This window comes from Aphelocoma coerulescens, chromosome 1A (assembly GCF_041296385.1).
Source record: "Aphelocoma coerulescens isolate FSJ_1873_10779 chromosome 1A, UR_Acoe_1.0, whole genome shotgun sequence".
Lineage (NCBI taxonomy): Eukaryota > Metazoa > Chordata > Aves > Passeriformes > Corvidae > Aphelocoma > Aphelocoma coerulescens.
This window is the reverse complement of record NC_091014.1, coordinates 79,207,218-79,226,441: the sequence shown is the minus strand read 5'-3', so window position 1 is coordinate 79,226,441 and position 19,224 is coordinate 79,207,218. Positions and strand designations below refer to the sequence as shown.

The following is a 19,224-nucleotide window of genomic DNA, read 5'->3' as shown; positions in this document are numbered from 1 at the left end:
TAAACTACTGATGTAGAAGTACCTACCTTTGGAAATGTAAATACAGAGTAGCTGGCACTTACTGATATGACTTCAAAAATAATTTTCCTTTGAGTTCTGTTGCCTACTGGACCATTTCTGGTGTCTGCCACAGAGCTCAAATTCCCTTTGGAAGGCAGAGAACTGTCAGAATTGTATTCATAGTTCAAAAACTGATAAATGTGTGGTTTTTAAGATTTTAATAGGTTTTACTGTGCATGAGGTATTCGACAGAAACTGCCCATACACCTACTTTGACCACAGAATCAGCCTACCTTTATTCTTGGTAAGGGAAGCTGCTTCATGTTTGCTGTAGATAAAACCTTACATGTGGACATGTAGCACTGAGAGCTGGGGTTCTGCACTTACCCTGTTTCACCTTGCAGCCTTTTTAGGGATGTACCTGTACACTGTGTATGAGGGGGTTGCATTGCAGTTTCGGTTCTTCTGTGGCTCCAGTTTTAGTAGGTTGTTTCTGATCTGCTTCCTTTAGGACTCTAAATTCATTCCTGTAGGGTTGTTGGTTTTTTTTTTTTTTGTACAAACAGGGGCAAAGGAATTAGGCTGCTGCACACTGCCCCCTTAAATGAGTCATTTTGTGCAAGTCTAGTTCAGCTGACAAATGTTTTACTGACAACTTAAGCTCTTTATCTATAGCACTTTTTACCATCTTACCCTTCTGCTGTCTCAGAGATAATGCAACATAGGGTTGTCTTTAAAATACAGGTCTCTTTGACTCTCACAAATTAAATCCTATTAAAATCATAGCATTATTTTGTACCTAAGCTTAACACTATCAAAATCACCCACTCATTTCCATTTAAATAAGGGTTTTGAAGCCCCTGATCCATCTTACAGGGAATATGTAGCATTTCTGGAATCAGCAAGTTCTGTTTCTTCCCAGCCCTGCTGGACACCTGACATTAGCCCTTTTTTCAATGTCTTTGCGTGGGCTGCAGCTGAATGTCAGCAGGGACTCCCTCAGACAGCCAGGCCTGTGCTTCTGCCGTGCATTCAGCAGAATCCATTTCCCAGAAACCCTGCCAAAACTATAACTCCTCAAGCATGGGAGGGAGTGATTTCACATAGTGACCAAATCCTGTTCTCTAACATTTTGCATGTGGTCTCTTTTGAGCTGAGTGTGGTTCATCCTCTTACAAATGTTTGAAATGCTTTTGTGGTAAAGCACGAGAGGTATCGTCCTTGCAAAAGTTTGTGACTCTGCATGCGGATTTGCTGACAGGAAAAGCACCTGTCGGTTCTCTTGTCTTCTGGTGATGTACATTTGAGGAAGAGACTTTACAGAATTGTCCTTCTGAAATAAAATATATTGTAATTATTGTATCTTTCATTTCCAGAGCAATGTAGTCATGATGAAATAAAGACAAAATAAGGCAGTGTTTACAGGTACTACACGTACATGTCAGACCTAAGTAGGCTTTATAGCTGAAAGCTTGCTTTTCTTTCCCCAGCTGTAAAAATAGTTGGCTGAAGGACAGATTAGCTGTAAAGTGGCATCTTCCAAAACCTAGTTTTTGTTTGATTAACAGATTGCATTTCTCTCTTTTTTTAAACTTTGGGTTTTTTATTATTCCCGGGTTGGGTCCTGAAAAATAAATACAGAGCTATGTGATATATAATAAAAAAAGGAAACGTGTTGTTGTGGTTTAACCTCAGCCAGCAATTAACTACCACACAGCCACTCACTCTTTCCCTGATGGGTAAAAGTGGGACAACTTGTGGGTTGAGATAAAGACAGTTTAATAGGTAAAGTGAAAGCCATGCACGCAAGCACAAGGAATTCATTCCCTGGTTCCCATTGTCAGGCAGGTGTCTGTAGGAACCCAGAGTGCTGAGAATATTTCTCTGCCTGTTTTTAAGGGTTCTTACCCCCCTGAACAACACTGTTTTAGCCTCCAACCTTGGAAAAATTACCAACGATCAGACAAGAACTAGAAAATACAGTGGTGTGAATTAGGTGATAGACTGCTATGTAAGATTGTCACAGGTGGAGCCATTTCCAGGAAAGCAGGGCTCCAGCACGAGTAACGGAGACTTAGGATGTCAGATGCCATAAATCCCATGCCCCCCTCTGCTCTTTGCTGAGCACAGCATCATCTGGTCTGGGGTATCCCTTGGGTGGGTTGGGACCAGCTGTCCTGGCATCAACCCCTCCCAAATCCTTGTGCACCCCCAGCCCACTCCCTGGCAGGGTGGGGTGAGAGGCAGAAGAGGCCTTGACTCTGTGCAAGCCCTGCTCAGCAATAACCAAAACATCCCCGAGTTATCAACACTGTTTTGGTCACAAATTCAAACCACAGCCCCATACCAGCTTCTAGCAAGAGAAATAACTCTATCTAGCCAAAAGCAGCACACCTGTCCTGTGTGTGTCCAAGCACTGAGTATTTTCTACATGAAGAAGAGCCTGATTGCTGAGCAGATTGGCAGAAGACTGCCAAGTACATGTGCATCATAAAGCTCATTCAGTACAGGATCTACTGGCTTTGTGGGTTAACAGAAGTGACCAAGAAATTGTCAATATCTTAAGTTTGTCTGTGATATTTTTATAAGAAGCTTGTATTAAATCTGCTGATTTCCGCAAAACTTGTTAGGATTTTTTTTTTTTCCTGTGAGGTGGAATTTCTGATTAATAATTAGGGCAGAGTGAGATGAGATTACCCCAAGCAGGAGATAGACTGTGTTAGATAGGTTAGAGTGTGGGAGTTGCTAAGGGGTCTCTTGGCTAATTTGAACCTGACCCTCTTCCCTTTATGACACTGAGATGTGAGAGATGCAAGCTTGAATTTTGAAGTCAGTCAATATTCAGATATTAGTGCACAGCAGAATCTCTCTCAGTCCCTTCTGTGAGAATACCTTGTTAGGGATCCACCCAAGAACATCTTACTGCTTCCTGACTGGAGCCTCCTTTGGGTCATAGGAAGATGAGTAAGAGCTTGAACCTCTCTCTCCAGGTGGAAGCTTTCACACCACTAAATATTCTAGTAGGACCTCTCTTTTTGTCCCTGTTCTTACCATTACCTTACATTCTCTTGCTCAGTATTGAGTCTTCAGTGTTCTCCCAGTGTCAGAGAATTTTTTTAAGTGGTTGAGTTTTGCAGATTGTAACAATGCTTCCCACCTCATTGTGACACATTGCTGTGACACTTTCCTATAATTGTGTGCTGTGTTTTTCTCTTGTTTCTGGGAAGGAGTACATTCTTATTCTTTTTGCTGATTTTTTTCAGGCTTCTCTTGAACATACTGTATTTTTTCTTGGTATTCAAAAATTAAAGGAATTTTCCCAGTTTAACCTACTTAGAATTTAAATATAGGAGATTAAGAACTTACCTACAGAAGTGTTGGGTGTATAGGTGCCTTGCCTGTGTTGTAGAACCCAGAGGTCTAATTTAGGCATTTAGACTTCTTGAATAAATTATGGGAGAAGTCATATATCTGATTGCAGTAGTTACAAAGTATCTGCAGTATGAATAATCTAAATCAGGCAACCAAACCCAAATGGACAAATGCATGTTGGAATATTAAACACTGTAGCTTGGTAGGTCAAGCTCTGTCTTGCAAAGATAAGTGTGGAAATCCTTTCTTTAAAAAGCATGTCACAATTTAATCCTTTCAAAATCGTGGTAGTAGCAGTGGCTGCCTCCTTTTGATCTCAAATGTAGGGTTAGGATACAGGTCTTGGCTGTAGAATATCAATGAAATTTCTTTTTCTGACTGAGAAAGTTAAAATGCACATCCCCCACTTCCTTTGGAATGGTGAGATGATAAACACTTAAGTTAGTTGGAAGTATTGCTATTCAGGTCTTTCTGTTCTTATGTGTTCTACCAATTAGAATAAGAAGCTGTGCTCTCTTTAATACCTTCTGTCAGGCCAACTGAATCTTTAAATATTTTATGCAAAAAGGAAAAGCTTCAACAGAGAGAGATGAAAAGAGGCGCCTGCAGCAAGGTTCCCAAACTCACCAGTACAGCTGTAGGTGCACTGCATTACCCTGAGGCTGCAACAGCAGGACAGCTTTGGGAACCAACCACCAGGAACTTCTCCATCATGGGCTGTACTCAGCCTGTAGGCTGGAAGCTCACCAATCTGCCAAGGTGTGGGAAATGTGAATTTGAGTCCTGGCAGGTGGAGGCAAAGACTGAATCGTGTTCTGCTTCTTAGAGATGTAAAGCTTGGGCTGCTGGATAAAAGTCCAGCTCTGTCTCTGTGCAGAACCTGGTTGGTAGGTTGACCCATGGAAGTAACACAGGCAGAGGAACACCTGGTGTAAGAGGCTGTGTTTGCACCATGTCCTTTTAGGACTTCTGTTTGAGATGAGCCTGAAGGTGCTTAGCTCTGTCAAGAGAAAAGTCTGTTGGACATAACCAGTGAGACTAGAGAACTGTGCTCACAAAAACACCTTCGTGATTCGCAGCTGTAGTTACAATTTGTAGTAAGGCTTTTAAAGACCAGTTTTCGTTCCTTGGAAAAAACAGGGAATCCTCAAGGTTTGGGATAAGTGCAGTAAGTATCAAGCAAAGTACAGGTTCATCGTAATTGCTTTGACTTTAATTACATTGCCTGTATTAAACTGCTTCACAAAAGCATGATTGGTACTTACTTGGTAGAGTACAACATAATGAAGCTCAGTGGTATTAGAAGTATTTTTACGTGTTTATTTCTAGATGAGACTATTTCAACAGTATCTTTCAAGTTTTCTTGAGATCTCTAGTCAGGTCTTAGACATAGCATTAAGTACCAGTGGCTAGTATTGCGTGAACTTGGAAAATATTTTGCCTTTCTAGGATAGTTGATGATTTAAAAGTGAAGTGTAAAAAATGGATGAGAAGCTAGTAAAGCTTGCCTGCTCCTTCAGGGGGAAAATGATGTTTTCTTTGAAATTCTATAGAAGACAAGAAATTTTAACTGAAAAAGTAGTTAAGTTATGATACCAGCTAGTAAAGAATATTGTTCTATTATTCTGAGAATTATAAAGAAAATTTGGAAAGCAGAGAAAAGAACCCATTTTGCATGCATTTTGCATGTTGGAAAAGAGTGGGTGTCAAAAGCACAGAATAATTTTCTGTGGTGTGTTTTCCAGTTACCTTTCACATAATAAAGTTTGTTCTCAACTGAGCAGCAGTTCAGAGAACAGTGGGAGTTATTCATAAGCTCGGCTCTAACTTTTCCTCTAACCCCACCTCTTCATTTTTCCTGGGAAACTGAATTACAGGCAGTTGCTGACCGATTGTCAGGTATTCCAAACTCCCTCGTCTTTACTTTACAGACTGATGGATACCAGTAAATCCTGTTTGTCACTGGTATTAATTTTTTTTTTCCACATCATGTATTTGAATCATATAATAGATTTTGGTTCATTGACCCAGGAGTTCCATGGAGGTATTTCCATGGGTAGGGGAAATAATTTCTGTGGGTCCAAGACACGGGTTTTGTCAATGTAACCTGAAATGACATTTCACAGCAGATCAGATGGTAAAAATGTAATAATTTGGTTGTGGTGATTTAGTCCATTGATGTTTATAAATAACCCAAGTTTGATTCCGAGACAGCATTGAGTAGAGGAAATAATTTCATTTAATAGACGATGTGGTTGTTCAGAAGAAGCTCTTTTCTTGCCTGGGAGAAAGGAAATGCTGAAGTAGCAGTATGTGGAGAGCCAGGTGGAAGCATGTGGGAATTTGTTTGTTAGCTGGAGGAACAACACACAGCTGGGCTCTGGATAAGGAGGGCTTCTCAAATACAAATGGAATTAACTCATGTGTGGAATTGAGAAGTTATATCTAGTGGGGTTATTGTTTAATTTTAACAAAATTTGAGGACATTCTCTCACTACTGCTGTCGTAGTCCTGCTGACTTCATTGGTGTTGTATAGGTACAAATGAGGCAAATGTTTTAATGAGTGCAGTAGGTTTTCTCTTACAGCTCAATCAACATACATTAATTAAACAGAGGTAGTAGTTTTGATTGCCTACCTGTAGTGCCTCAGTTTTAATGCTTGGATGTGGTTCTGGCATTCTCACTTTGTCATTTCTCCAAACCACAGTCAATAACTGAAAGTTAAGATCTTTAATTAAAAAGAAAGTGATTTCTGAAAACATTTTGGAAATCCATATTCATTCCCTTCAGATATTTTTTCATCTCTTACTTGAAAATAAATCTGAGCATCCACCAGTATATAAATACAATGTACCTTTTAGAACAGAGTAATTACTTGTTCCCTCACCTAATACACCTGTGCTGTGTTGTCACACAGATTCTGTAACCTGAAGTGTAGTTTCAGATTAACCAAATTAATAACTGCCAAGTATTGTGTTAGTGAAAAAGAAGAAAAGGCAATTACAGCATCTTAAACCAACCACAGAGCTTTGCATTTAAGCTGATTTCAGCTGATGCTGTTGCTGTAAAGGATGGTTCCATTTTCTTCTCTGCCAGCTCCTTGACAGCACCTGCCACCCTACCTTGCACCAGAACCAGCACTGATGTAGCCACCCTGTCAGCTGAATTGGAGATCTGGCTGCAAAAACCTTTTGTTTGGTTTTGCTGGGGCTGATTTTCAGCCATCAGGTGAAGTTTTAATCCTGTTGTCAGTGTCAACCACCTAAGGAAGGACAAATAGCAAGACTGTTGCCTTTAGTGGCAGCATGGACTTAGGTGAGCTGATGATGTAACAGCAACTCTGGTTTTGAAAAGCTTATCTTAGGCCAGAACACAAATGGAGGAAAAGTGCTTGGTCTCAAATACTGACTTCTGCAAAGAGAATGGGATTGGACTTTCATTGCCTTTATGCACCATTGTGTACAACCTAACAAACCCTTTATGTTTCTCAAACAGATTAAAGGTAGGTAACTGTGCTATTAATACAATCTGAGTGCCTGAGGTTGGTGGGAGGTCAGCTGGTCTAACCCCTCTGTTCAGGCAAGGCCACTTAGAGCCCAGGGCCATGTCCAGACAGCTTTTTAACATCTTCAAGGCATTTTACATAGCAATTGTGATAAACATACCCTTGCAGTAATGCCTAAACCTAAATCTTCTACTGTTTCTCTTTTACAAATACTTGAGTAAAACGAAGTACTTGGATTTATAGGAAACACTACCTTTGCACCATCTTCACATTTTAGACCTTACCCGTGTGTCTCTGCATAAAGCTTGATCATAGACTATAACTTACTCTAACTGGTACTTCAGCCTAGTGAATACTGGGAGTAGCTGCACTGCAGACACTGCAGAGCCCAGGGATCAGTGCATCCGACCTGTTCCCACTCAGACTAAATTGTAAGCATGTCTGCCTCACTTAAGAGGGTAGAGATGTATCACTCAGTGGGCATCTCATATTGGTAATCAAATCTTTGTGCAGTGTTTGTACTTCTCTGTTATTGGCTTGATACTTCTGTCTTGCAGACAAGAAAAAACATACTTATCTAAATATAAAGCGAGGACTTTTTTGTAGGCAAACTGTGCTTCTGCTGTATTGTCCCATTATATTAAGCCACTGTATTTAGTCATTGAGACAGGATTTATTGTCTTTCACGACAACAAATTACTGCCAATCATTTGATTGACTTCATATTCCTGTTTGTGAGGTGGTAATTCCTCTTCTGTACTAAAATCTAAATAAAATTTTATGAAGTGACCCTTTTCCCTGGTCAGCATTTATCCGGTTTTCTGTAGCTATAGTTCTTTGCAGGCTGAAGTTTCTTCTCTAAGTCAGCAGGGAAATCTGTGCTAGGTGTAGAGTTAGTGCTGAACACCTTGGGAGCCTGATTAGGTTTTATAGGTGATATGTAAATTCTAATAGCACCATGCCCCTCTGCTTTGCCAAGATAGTAATTCTATAGTAATTCTGGGACTTCTTCTGCAGAATTGTTCTACAGGGCAGGTGAGCATTTGAAGGGTACTGACATAAGTTGCTGGAAGCTGCTGACATTTTCCTTTGTTTGAAACAGTCTCTTTCTCAAGTTGGTGCAAGTGGAAGAGTCACTCAAGCAAGAGTCTTCTAAGTGTTAAGCAACCTCTACCAAGCATTGAAGGAGGGATTTGAACTTTCTGTAGTGTAACCCAATTCCACTTCAATTCTGCTTTAAAACCCTGGTGTTGGTCTGTTGGTACTGTGGTTTCCTCTCGTTTGGTGGTTCAGGAGGTCTGATGTGGCTCATACTGTTTTGTTTATTGCTCCAGTGGAGGGAATCCTCTGATTTTGTTTATTTGTTCTTTCAGCATATGCAGATGACTATCCAGGCTCTCCAAGACGAGCTGCGGATCCAGCGGGACCTGAACCAGCTGTTCCAGCAGGACAGCAGCAGCAGGACCAGCGAGCCCTTCGTGGCAGAGCTGACAGAGGAAAACTTCCAACGCCTGCACGCGGAGCACGAGCGCCAGGCCAAGGAGCTGTTCCTGCTACGTAAAACCTTGGAGGAGATGGAACTGCGGATTGAGACACAGAAACAGACCTTAAATGCACGTGATGAGTCCATCAAAAAGCTGCTGGAGATGCTGCAGAGTAAAGGTCTGTCAGCAAAAGCCACTGAGGAAGACCATGAGCGGACACGACGCTTGGCTGAGGCAGAGATGCACGTGCACCACTTGGAAAGCCTTCTTGAACAGAAGGAAAAAGAAAACAACATGCTGAGAGAGGTGAGTGACCAAAGTCAGCATTCATCTCCAATCTTAAACTCTTCTCTGTCTCCTATCCATTTCACAGTTGTAAGCAAAGAATCTTCCCTCCTCTCTATAAGTTGTATTTTACATTAGAATTGACAGAATTTGTGCCTATTTTAATTTATCTTTATGGCTTCCTTGCATGTACCTTTTGGGGCTTTGTGCTGTGGCCCCCACTTTCCCTGTAGTCTCCATAGGAAGCTGTGGAGGTGAATTGTCCCAAAGCCTGTAAAATGAATTCTTCTGTTCCACTGTAGTGTGAGAGAAAGTAGCTACCTGTATTTAGGTGAGAGCAGAGAGAGAAATCTTTGCAAGAGTAATGGATGATTGCTCTACAGTTTCCATGGAAACAGTGATCTTGCTGTGAAGAGTATTTGATAAAACTATTAGCTGCCCTGGATGCACAGCTAAAAAAAAGATTTCTTAAAGAGACACTGCTGCACACATAGTAACTCCTTCTCACCATCCTTCTGAAAACAGAAAAACCATTGTTATGTCTGTATTGTACCTTAAAAGAGTACAATGGCAGGCATAGATTCCCAAGGTCTTCACTACTAATCATTCTAAACTAATAAAATACAGTCTGTATAGAATACAAATATTTTAGTCAAATGAAGGGAAATAAATGAAAGAAAATGAGTTATTGTGTAGCCAGTGTCGTTGCATTTTTTGATATTATTAAATGCATTTTTCTCTTGTCAACCAGCCTCCTAAAGTGTTCTAATATTAACTTCTGAAAGGGTGGTAATTCAGCATGGATTGATAAATATGTGTATACATGGATTCCCTAGTGATAAGATTCTGCATAAAGATTATTTTACACCTGTCGACTGAAGGCATGAATCGACAGCTATCCATATATATGTACCATGTGTATGAATCTAATCACCTGTTCTGCATATTGGTGTCTATTTCATGGTTCAGCACTTTTCTGAAACCTCTACATGTTCACAGGATTTAAGGCCTCTCTCTAAGAAGTCAGGAAAGCAAGACCTGGAAGAGTTTTTTGAGATGAGTTTATGCAGCACATAAATACTTCTTAATACCTCTTATTCATATGTTTTCCAGTGCCTGACCCATTGTGCTTGTGCTCTTGCAAGCATTTATGTAAGAAAGCTGGAGCCCATTGCATTTCTGAGCCAGATTTAGGCCAGATTTATTTTTTTAGAGCAGTAATCTCTTGAGTGTCTGGAGTGAAGATAATATGATTCCAGAGTTTCTGCACTACAGTTTTTCCTTTATTTAGCAACCAATGATAATTCTGTTCCAATTCTTGTAACTATTTCAGGAAGAGCCTCAAATGGCTTCCATTTGTTTCTGCTCTAAGTCCAGCAACATAAATGAAAAGCTGTCAGGAGGTGTGCAATTTTTTAGGAATGCGGTTTTGTTTGTTCCTGCTGCTGATGAGTAGATGTTGAGAGATAAGAATTCTTGTTTCATTCACGCCTGTTTGGAAATCATCAGTCATTTAAATCCTAGTCTTTATGGTAGAAGACTTCCTAGAGGAGGTAGAGATGAACTACTGACTTGAAAGCACCAATGCTATTTATAAAATGTTTTAAATTAATTGCTCCTTGCTGCTTACCCGGCTCTGATCCATTGAGAAGTGTAAGCTGCGTATAAAGTAATTTGTGGCTCAGACCATGGATGCCATGTGGGATCCAGCCTTGGAGCTGGGCACCCTCGTAGCCTCAGGAACACGGTGCTGTATTATCTCCATATGGAACTGGGTGACCACAGGAGTGGTTTTGTTTGTACCTTGTGTCATCCTTGAGCTCTGAGCACGGCTGAGCTAAGTGACCTCAGACTTACCTGCATCAACCTCAAGTCTCATGCCTGGGGCTCTGGCAGGCTGGAGAAAATCAGAGGAAGCTGCAGCTGACTGCATCTGACTGCCTGAGCACCCAGATGCTCTGCAGGATCTGGTTCACAGTTGCTATCCGTGTTTCACGCTTGGAAGTTGTCTCTCGTAGGTGTGTCACCTGTTAGGTGTGCCTGCATCACCCTCCTCAGCTGACCTTCTGTTATGTTCATCTCTATTTCCATAGTTACAGGTTATTTCTGCTCTTTGCTACCCCAGATATAATGATGGAATTTTTAAGCTGCCTTGAAGAAATTAATCTGCTTTCTTGATGGTTCTATATCTAGAATTCCCAGTATCTGGAAAGGCATGCTAAACTCTAAATACTGCTGTTGGAGGAAGCATTGGTGTCTCAAAGGGATTTGCAAGAGCTTGGGAGGTCAGCGTTTATGTTTCATGCCCTAACACATTAGGAAACTTTAATAGTGGTCTTGACCATCTTAGCAAAAGAAGTTCTGAGATGTCAGAATCCCCTAGTACTGTTTCTGACTCTGCAAGGGTGTTAGATTGCTGATAAAATATTTGCTGAAAATAATACTAAAGATCTGCATCTTGAAGTAAAAAGGTATCCCTCAATTTTCCAACTTCAAAACCTACATGTAATCCAAAATGTGATGTTGAGACTCAAGGTCATCAGATAGTTTTTCAGGCAGAGAGTGCAGATACAGTGGCCAGCAGTATGACCTTGAAAACTAAGTGTGAAAGAATTGATTTCTTCAGCTTTTACTGTTGCCATTGTTGTACTAAAGACTGCACTAATTTCCTAAGGAAAATAAATTGTGGCAGAGGTCACAGTTGTGGTTCTGATAAGATTATAACTGTGTGCCACTCACAGTTTCAGGTTGTTGTATCCATTCCAAGGTTCTCCCTTTTTCTAGGCTGAAAAATCCAGTGCTGCTTAATTGTTCCTCATATAAAAGATATCACATATTTTTGGTCATATCCCAGGGCACTGTCTCAGTCTCCCAAATCCAGATTATGGAATGGATTCTCCTGCAGCTACTGAGAGGTATCTCCATGAGCAATTTGACTCTCTTGGGCTTTTCCCACTTGCCTGACTTCTGAGGATCTCAAGAAATTATTCATATAAGTCCGCAGGAAAGATACTATATCCAGCATAGGATGTATTCAGCAACTGATACAGAGGACATTGTCTCATTAGCACAGAGTAATGAAAATTTAAATATCTCATTGAAAATCAGAATGCCCTGGCTTCAGCAGATGACAGTGTGGCTGCATCACATTCCTCTACCCTGGAAAACAAGCCTAAGCTTCATAGCTCATAAAAAAGATGGCTGCTATTTTGAATACCCCTTCTTCAGTCTTAGTGACAATTTGGTATTCTAGACTTTACTTTCAAAACCAAAATTATTGTCATACCAGCAAGAAATACTTGATGAAGTCTAGCAGCTGGACTACAGCTTCCAGAATAGCTCCCAGGTTGCACTGACTGCATTAGTTCTTTGTTCCAGACTTGCCTGTTGCAGGGTTACCAGCCCGTAGCTCTAAAGATAACAAAGCTGGCTGCGTTCTCTTTGACAGCCTCCCTGCTCCCCACTCCCCAAAGTCCTAGATGCACTGATTAGAAACAGAGTTTTCTCAGCTATGCAGATAATAGCCCAGCTATCAGTGCAGCAGAATATGATGTGACTGCATCCATACCTGGTGTTCTAAACACTTGGAGTACTATGGGCAGACTGAGATTTGTAAGGACAGCCCAACAGGGACTGTAAGTATAGATGGCTGACCACAACCATTTACTTGGAAACAGAAAGAAGGCTGTTTATCCTGAAGGCTTGTGCCTTCAGAAGGCAGTTCTAGAGTCAAGGCTTGCATGTTACAGTGGTGTGGAATGAGGGAAGAACCAACAGGAGCTTTATACTTTGTGTCCAAAACCTGTTTGGTAGTAAATTATGGTTTTGACTTTATTTTTTTTTTTTTTTTTTTAATAATTGGGCCCATTCAAACAAGATGGATTTTTATTCCAGCTGAGTACAAAACTGAATGAAGGAGTTAGGGATGGAGTGCTTAACAAATAAAGGGAGGTTTTGTATGTAAAACAGGCACTGAAATGGGTGGTTCATGAGGGCACTCCTTTACAATGAGCTTAAGGAAAGAGGCTGTGGCAGAAAAAGCTATTATTTCTTTCCTTTTTCAGTGTTTGTTGAAATGGCAAGCCCACAAAGTGCTGTTTGTGAAGTGCATCACAGTTATCTGGGATGGCCCTGTTGCAAGGACCGAGCCCTGGCTGGAGCTGTTTGCAGTCGGACAGTGCCCACTGTGTGCTCGGACTTGGCGCTGAATTTCTGTGAGCACGCAGCGTTCTGCCTCCCCGCGGGGAGCGAGCAGGCACACTGGGCTCTGACAGGGGTGTATGTCGATTATTTAGATTATTATTAGCCTCAGATGATCAAAACTTGATCCTGTGGTGGCCAAAGAGCAGCAGCAAGGAGCTCAGGGAGAAGGGACGGATGGGCTGTCTGAAGGGACCATCAGAGCCCTGCTGAGCTGTGCCCGCTGCTGAGAGGTTGTCTCCCTTGTCTGACCAGACTTTAATGAACTGTGACAAGTTTTGCAAACAAATTATTTTTCCATGGGTGTGTTAAAATCCTTACCCTTTTCTGCTCCACGCTCAGAGGAGGATTTAGAAATTTTAATTGGAGCAATTAGAGTTAACTCAAAGAACACTTCTGTCCTGTGCCAAGATTTTGCAACATAAACAAGATACTTCCAGAGAGGGGTTTTGTTTTGCAGGAGTAGACAGATCCAGTAACTGGAGCTCTTACTACTGTCATACTGGGGGGTATCTTTCTGTTGACTTAAAAAAATTAAGTTTCTGCTTTTTTTTATTGCTGCTTCATCCTTTTGACCTTTTAGAAGCGGATGGCAGGGAGAAGTGATTTAAACCAAGATAATTTAAATAGTTACATCTTTGTTACAACTGCTTGTTTGGTCTGCAAGTAGTTTTAAAACATACAGAGTTTTTGTAGGTCAAAATTTGAGAAAATGGACTATTGCAACTTGAAAGCGTGCATAATCTATTTTTTTATACGCTTAAATTTTTTAAAATATCATTTTAGTTTGGGATATTCTATATGTCACCTTAGAAAAGAATGACAGTTAAAAATGTTCAAATATATATGAAATTATTTTCACCTTTCCTCAGAGGTTGGTAGCTTGATAATTCTTCAAAAGTTGAAAAGTTAGGTTGGAAAATAATGCATTTGTTTTCTGCTTTTCCAGATGACAAAAAAATCAGAAACACCTTATTCTTGCATAGCAAATTTCTGGTTTTTATACATTAGTTAAATAATCAGTTACATTAGTTAAATTAAGTAAATGGAAAAAAGCAGAACTCCAGTCATCTGTCAGGATGCTTTTTCTGTATTATACTCATGGTTTTATCAAAGTGAAATAATTAATAAAATTTCAGTAGGCTTCTTGATATGCTTTTTCTAGCATGGGGGGTGAGTTATTTAATTCTTGAACTTATTTCAAAACATTTTTTTTCTATATGAATGAGCTGGTCTTCTACATAGAGCAGAATTTCTTACTGTTTCATTTTAGCTCTTCCATGCCCTTCAGGTGAGATTTTTAAAACTATGTGAAACAATGCATAAATCTGTCTGGGGATTAGAGGTTTAAAATGCTTAAACTTCGATGTTTTTTGATGTTTTGTTATATTAGAAGATTTTCTTTGTCAATGCCTATTACACGATTTGCTTTGTTTACAAATTACATCTTAGGGATGCTTTCCTTGGAGATGGTAACATCATCCTGCATTTTTCTTCAGTAGAAGTGAGATTTAGGGAATTTTGTTTCCACAAACGTGAAGCTTTGTAGTGGAAGGGAAAAAACTAAAAATACCACGAATAAGTTGGAAGCTAATTTGAGTACAAAATGAGTGCTTTTGTGCCTTAAGTAAGAGGAAAGAGAGAAAAAATTAATAATAGCACATATGTAAATGAAGTTCTACATGATTAAGATTTTAATTTTTAATTGACTTTTCTTCAGCTTTTGAATTCACACTTCTGTAGTCAGATTTCAACACAATGACTTGCTACTTGCAGCTAATTGGATGGTTTGAATTAGTTTCTCATTTTACCTTGCTTTTACTCTAGTGCCAAAGTTTTGAGGGATTTTGCTTTTGTTTCCTGCTGATTGAAATACTGAGATGAGCTGGAAGCTGTGCTTTAATTTTCACTTTAGGTGATGCCTTTGCTAACAAACTTAAGTGTCCTGATATCTGAGGTTTTAATTGGATTTAGAAATAATCGTCTCAATGGATTAATACAATTGCAAACCAGAGATGAGTTTCTTTAGCCAGGGGTAACTGAGCTTCAAAGCAACTGGCAGCCTCCATTATCAATGTGTGTGCAATTGCCAGCACATCTTTCAAAGTTATGCCCTTTGTGGGTACAGTCACTTTGTATTTTCAGGGAATTATGTTGACTGGGTTTGCAAATGCAGGAAATGACAAATGGAAAAAATGCAGAAATAATTTCCAAAGGAACTACCATGATTGCTGCTTCCAGACTTGTGTAACTATATCACTTTAGCAGCAAAACTCTAATAGCAATGAAATAAATTCTACAGGACTCTTATATGTTCTTTTCTTCAGTTCATTTTTACGTCTTGCTGAAATAGAAGTTAAAATTACTGGCATCGAGCACTTTCTGAAAAAAATTCATACAAAATCCTGACACTAAACAATTGTGATAGTATCCAGTCACCTTCTGGCACCAGGTAGTAAAGATATTTATATAAATGAGTCATGCAGATTAAAGGGCTCTCCCACAGGTTATTTCATGCAACCTTCTGCTCAAACCAGCAATTTCAAGCGGCGGGGATTCCACAGCCTCTCTGGGCACCTGGTCCAGCATTTGGTTGCTCTCCTGGTAAAATCCTTTTCATATTAACAGGTCTAAATTTTCAGTGCTGCAAGTTCTGCCTATTGCCTATCATCCTTCCACTTCTGACAAGACTTTGGTTTCCATCATCTCTCCAGCTTCCATTTAGTTCCAGAGGGCATCAGGCTTCCCCCCAAGCCCGTTCTTTTCAGCTGAACAAACACTTTTCTCTCGCTCTCTCCCCTGCATGCTGTGTTCCAGCCCCAGCCATCCTGGTGCCTGTCTGTCAGAATCTCCTCAGGTTTTCAGTGCCTTCCTTGTTCTGGGGAGCCCAGAAGTGGGCACAGAGCTCCAGCAGTGGTCTCACAAGAGCTGCACACAGGGAAACACCTGCTTCCCACCTGCTGGTTGGGTACTCTTGCTAGTACAGCTCAGGATGGGCTGGTCTGGGGGTTTTTCCACATCAAGGGCACATAGCTTGATCTAATGCATGTGATCCCCAGTTCTATGTACTCTGTAAAGCTGCTGGGAGGGCTGTCCATCCCATCGTTCAGATCACTGCTGAAGGCACTGCCCACTGCCCTCACACTGCTCATCAGCACCGGCCCGGAGCCTGACAGCCCAGCTGGTTTCCCACCTGCTTTGTTAACCACTTACCCAGGCTGTGTCTCACAGATTTGCTTCCAGGGATGCTTGGAGGCCTTTAGACATGGAACACCCATTGCTCCCCACTTAGCCACACAGCCAGGTACTTCACTGTAGAAGAAAATCAGGTTAGTCAGGTATGATTTGTCCTTCTACACAACTAAAGATCTATTTTATCTTACATAGCTACTAAATAATTTTTTAAATTAACAATGATCATTAATACTGAGCCGATGGATGCTCCTGGTTGTAACATTTGCATTTCATTGTAATTAATTGTAACTAGATTGCTAACATCTAGGTAGGCATGAAAGCCATCTGAAAAACTAAAGTTAGGGTACAACAGATATAACATTCATTTAGTAAGGCTTGGAGGATGAGGTTGGAGAATAAAACCAAATGCTTTTTAGTCAAAACTGTCCAGCCCACTGAATGATACAAAGATCCAGCACATGAGATCATAATTGATTACACAAAGATATGGCTAGTGCAGTTAAGATTTATAAAAGCCAGAATTATGACTGTGCTTTTAATTACACATAATGTTTTTTGCCGATTTTTTTTATAAAACAAATTAATGTATGAAATAGCATGTTTTTGTTACTCTCTGTGTGGAATGTGCTGCCTGATTATCCAAGCTTGGCAGGAGATGGAAGGCATGTCCTTTATTGCTTTGGAAACTGCTTGTCTTGTGGCTACTGGGAGGTGAGTTGCTGAATTTTGAAGCATTTAGCCTACCCCACTACAAAAGCATCATTGCTTGAAAGTGCACCTTCACATTTGTTCTAAATCCCATGCAAAATCAGACACAAGAGGAAGTGGGGGAATAACAGTGAAGGATATGGCCAGGTTATGAAGGAAGAAAAGATCTGGACTAAATTCAACCTTCATTATTATGCACATGTGTATAATTGACAGTGATAATACTGTTCAGGATTGGGGACTCCTTCAATTATAAACTATATTCTCTAATTTTGAATTATTTTCAAAAAAACCTCATGGACTTTGTAACTATTTATGGTGAGGTAAAACCACTTTATCACAGCTATTCTTTACATATTCAGTGTTCTCAGTGTGTTTGATCAGCTGTTCTATGTAATTATGCTGACCAGGAAATTGTTGTTTCTCCTAGGGGTACTGTGCTGCCTTGCAGAGCTACTTGGCAGATGTAATAATGATCCACACCTTCAGTTCATATCTGTTCCTGTGGTAGATTTTCTTAAAAAGGAAGACAGATATTCTTAATTAAAAATTAAAATGAAATATGAACCCCAGCTGTGGAGAAGGTGCCCACCCTGTTTAGAACTTCTGACTAATTCTAGCCTTCAATTTCTAGTTATTGAATCTTAATGGTTTTTTTGAACAGAACAACCTATTTTGGAATTTTATTCCCTGTGAATGTACTTTAAAGTTGGAATCAGTTTGCACCATAATTTCTGTTTTTCCTTTTTGCTATCATTTTTAAATGAAGGAGTCATTGAACATAGAAAAGCAATAAAAACATAAAGGAGATTTAAAAGAGCCACCCCTTGTTATAATAATTGAAGTTGCACTCAAAGGTGCAAAGATACTAAATTTTATTAACCTATTAGGAAACAATATCAGTTACATAAGGAAGTTCTTAATGTGGGAAAGTAAAGCAAAGGAAAAATCCTGTATTACTTTATCAGAATGGATAACCTGCAAGGAATGAAGGATTGGGTTTATATTTTTCTGATCCTGGTATTTGTGTGTGGCCCTATGTTTTTAACTGTTGTGCAAAATCCTGTTTTACAGGGTAAAATCCTAACTTTCATTCATCTGTGGGGTGTGTGTCCACAACAGAATCTGAATACATCAGAGATATGATCTATTAGTATTTTTCCATTCTGCCACTGAAAGACATGGATGCAGCCTGTATTTCCTAATTAAGAAGGGTCTCTGTGCCCTGCTTTCCTTCGGCAGCCGCTCTTCAATCTGTGTTCCAGAGAGCCTCGGTCTGCCTGTAGCTTTTTTTTCTTCAGACTCTTCAGAATCACAGGCATGTTGCCAAAATTAAGCCCTTACTATGCAGTCAAGAGTTGGGAGGTGTTATTTTTCAGCAGGTTATGTCATCCAAATCACAGTGGAATTACTTAAGATGATAGAAGTAGGACATTTCCTTTGCTGAAGTGCAGAGCATCACTTCAGACAGAGGAGATACAGGCATTTCTCAAGAAGAAGCTTGGAAGAATTTTCTCTTTGGGAAAACACTGAGCCATGGTGGAAGCAGACACTGTTGTGTCAGCATCCCTTTACACACCTGCAGTTCTCCTGCTACGTATTCCATCTATCCCATTTCCACAGCAGTAGCTGATTTTATATTCTCAGGTCAGAAACCGTGTCTCTCCACAAGTGGAAATTACCTAACTGCTAAAATAAAAATAATACACTGTCCAAAGTAGATTTATGGCATAGTAATTTTTGACCTTCTTATCCTTTGTTTTCTCAGTTTCTAAAAGCTCACAAGAGTTTGTTTTAATTTCTTTGAGTAAATGCATTTTGGGAATGTAGGTACAGGTAAGTAGAATAATAATGGCATTGCTTCATTCTGGTCTATATGGTGCCAGTAGTATTTGTGCAGAGGCTCTCAAGTTATCTGTTGACTTGAGGAGAAACAAATATATTTAGAGGGGTTTTTGTGTTTATTTCTTCAGGAGGATTTTTTTTTAATTTCAGAGAATGCCACCATACACTGTGAACACACTTGTAAAAATGGCTTCTCAGAAAATACACAAATATCCTCTTTTAAACCAGAACAAGTTCTATTGGATTTTCTTATTATTACCATTCACAGGCATCAACTTATGCAAATGGTCTTAGGCCAGACTTATGCAAAATTCTTCTTGTGGCCTTTGTCACGTCACAACACATTTCCATCTTGCTCACTTCAAAGCTATGTAGGACCACTTAACAATCTTAAAAGTAGTATGTGCAACTCTACCTTTTTCATTCAAATAATTAATCGTGGGGAGCAAGTGGCATGGATGGCTGCCATACAAAATTTTGACTCTTCACCTTGTCTATTGAAAATACAAATTTGTGGATGGCTTTTGGGATTTGTCTTTTAGTTGTTTGAGGGGAGTGGATGGATAAACTGTATGTGTGGGCACATAACACAATTCATTTTTAGGTTAACTGGCATCACAGCTGGTGCT

General features: G+C 39.9%; 1 protein-coding gene across 8 annotated transcripts in view; it reads left to right on the top strand.

Annotated features, from left to right (window-relative positions):
* ERC1 (ELKS/RAB6-interacting/CAST family member 1) overlaps positions 1–19,224 on the top strand; it is a 282,351-nt gene that overhangs the window by 53,117 nt on the left and 210,010 nt on the right. For all 8 annotated transcript variants that reach the window (XM_069003679.1, XM_069003676.1, XM_069003675.1 and 5 more), the window contains exon 3: positions 8,252–8,668. In XM_069003679.1, coding sequence (XP_068859780.1) covers positions 8,252–8,668 — 417 coding nt within the window. The remainder of the gene's footprint in view (positions 1–8,251; positions 8,669–19,224) is intronic.